Source organism: Thalia democratica, unplaced genomic scaffold, assembly GCF_965202585.1.
Source record: "Thalia democratica unplaced genomic scaffold, ktThaDemo2.hap1.1 HAP1_SCAFFOLD_516, whole genome shotgun sequence".
NCBI classification, from domain to species: Eukaryota; Metazoa; Chordata; class Thaliacea; order Salpida; family Salpidae; genus Thalia; species Thalia democratica.
This window is the reverse complement of record NW_028139555.1, coordinates 31,570-34,216: the sequence shown is the minus strand read 5'-3', so window position 1 is coordinate 34,216 and position 2,647 is coordinate 31,570. Positions and strand designations below refer to the sequence as shown.

At 33.7% G+C, this 2,647-nt stretch overlaps 1 protein-coding gene across 1 annotated transcript; it reads left to right on the top strand.

Annotated features, from left to right (window-relative positions):
* The first annotated feature begins 217 nt into the window (after nt 1-217).
* Nucleotides 218-1,520, top strand: LOC145846559 (abl interactor 2-like). Its single transcript, XM_082953276.1, has 3 exons — nt 218-301; nt 357-470; nt 639-1,520. The coding sequence occupies exons 1-3, from the start codon at nt 218-220 to the stop codon at nt 1,518-1,520; spliced, it is 1,080 nt and encodes a 359-aa protein (XP_082809402.1).
* The last annotated feature ends 1,127 nt before the right edge of the window (nt 1,521-2,647 follow it).

Below are 2,647 nucleotides of genomic sequence, written 5' to 3'. Positions count from 1 at the left end.
TAAAAGTTAACTAAAATGATAATAAATTTACTTGTGTCTTTACTTTAAATTTAATCTTAGTAATAAATGTATTTTGTCTTAACATTAATTTTTAGAGAATGATTTAATTAGTTTTAAAGAATTCTGTAAACAAAAATGATTTCAGAATGCTAAATACATAATTGTCATTTTTTAAATTACTCATTTAAAATATTAATTACAGAATGCAAATATAAAAATGTCTGAAATGGAATCTCTGATCAGCAAGGAAATCCCTGAAATGAGGAATGAACTCCTAAAATCTCATTTCAATCTTTCCCAGGTATTTCATCTTATTTTTATTGTTGTTGTTATTATCAATTAATATTATTAATCAGGTTGCAGATTATTGCGTCAACAATTACAAAAGTCCAGGTCACAAGTCCAAGCACCAAGTCCTCGATGAAACCAAAAAAATTACGACCAGGGCTCTGGCCGCAGTCGCCTTTCAGGTTTATTTATTTTAAAATTATCATTTTCTTTTTCAATCTTATGCTGTTTATTATTAGTTTTATGTTAATAACTATGTTTAAATTACTATCTTTTTTTTTAATTTTTAAATTTTTGATATCTATTTTTTTTTCTATTCATTTCATTCAATTTTTTTTTATTATTTTCAGGTCCACTCAATGGCGTCCAAGCTAAACACTGTCCTTGACATCCAGGAAGAAAAAGCGTCCAGGCTCCAGCGCTCCGTGGACACGGTTGCCATGGAAACCAGCATGAAGACGCGCATGAAGGAGGCGTCGATGCTGAGGACGGTTGCCAGGGAGAAAACAGCGCCACCTAGGATGAAGACACACGAGAAGATCCACGGAGCAAAGAAGGTCACAAAGTACATCAGGAAGAAGATCGATTTCTCCCAACTGGACCACATCGGGAGGGGAGTCCCCGTCCCGGAACAGCCTGATTTTGAAACAACCCGGAGAAACCACCGCAACAGCGCATCAAGTGCCGGTACCCACGTTGCTGAGGGGTCGGTGGTATCCGTGGCTTCATCCGGGACCTTCAGACCCAAGCTGAAGCGTCGTGATTCTGACCTGACTTCTGTGGTCGCATCACTTCGTGGCAGTGTTGGTTCGTGCCCCTACATTTTTCCTAACGGGAAACCCCGCGACCTGTTTCAAATCGGACCAGTTGAAAAAACAAGTTCATCCACAAACTCCCCAGTTTCTTCGGATTTCGACGTTGGTGACAGCGTGTCCGTCGTCAATGGCAACCGTGGTGATGTCACAATGAACCTTCCGCCACCCCCCACCATGAACGGTGATGACGACTTCGACCTTCCCCCTCCACCCGCGGAACTGACCACTTGGGCGCCAGAGAGCTACTTGTGTAAAATGAGGGCAGTGTACGATTACCAGCCCCACCAAGTGGACGAAATTGCGCTGAAAGAGGGCGAAATTGTTTTTGTCACCAAGAAGAATGACGACGGGTGGTTTGAGGGAGTTTCGGTTGCTGGTGAGGGGATTTTCCCCGGAAATTATGTTACAGAGGCTTGATGTAAGTTTTTCATTTAGAATATATAAAATTTAGTCTTTATAAAGTTATTTTTTGATTTTTTCTGAAAATTCTTTGAATAAATATTTTTATTTTTAAACAAACTTAGTTAAATTGTTTATTTTATCTTTATACAATACATTCAAGAAAATACTGTCCACATTGGTTAATGTTTAGTTATTAGTTGTTGAAATTAACAATCAGTTTTCCAAAAATGAAAAAATCAACAAAGAAAAATATTTATACCAAATTTTGAATACATTTAATTTAATGCACTTATGTTTATTTCAAAAAGTTCTTCAGACAACTATTTATATTTGTATAAGTTTTATTAGAGCTGCTTCAGTTTTTATTTAAACTATTTTATTTTTTCTCAAATTATATTATTTTTCCTATTTGTCAACATATTTTCATAATAAAAAATAAAAAGCAGTGAAACTTCTACAAAAAAGTGTTTTTATTATTATTTTGTAAGCATTGATAAAAATAAGATTTAAAGCATCGAACTATTTTATAGTCAAAAATGTATTTTATTGAGCCTAAAATTTTAGCAATTGATATCTAAATGATTTAAAGTAATAAAACAGAAGTTGTTTTTTATTTTAAAACATCTAGTTTGAGTGAAATTTTTATCTTCGTGTTTTATATTTATATAAGACTAAATGTTGATGAAGGTTTTTAGACTGTCAACTACATTTAGCTTCACAAAAAAGATTAAGTCATATAATTAAAATTAAGATTTGTTTAAAACTATTTGAAAAAATATTTAATTTTATTTAAAGGATCACTTCTGTTGAGTGAACACAAATGTGTTTTAAAATTTATTCAGTTAAGGTTTTAAACTATGGTTCAAATATTTGAAAAGTGCTTCAAGTTTTAAAAATGTTTGTTTAAGAAAGGGATCAGAAAACTGAACAGGGATTTCCAAAGTTGGCCATACGGCTCTTTTTGGGGCCATTACAGAAATTTAGGGGGCCATAAAAGCCAAAGGGGATGCCGTGAGGCATAATTTGAAACATTTAATAGATATTCTAACGTTGATGATGAAGAGTAAAAAAAGTTATAGGCGTATTTAAGGGTAGTTTTTTGAGAAATCTTATCGGAGGGGGCCATAGCTTTTTCAAATTTT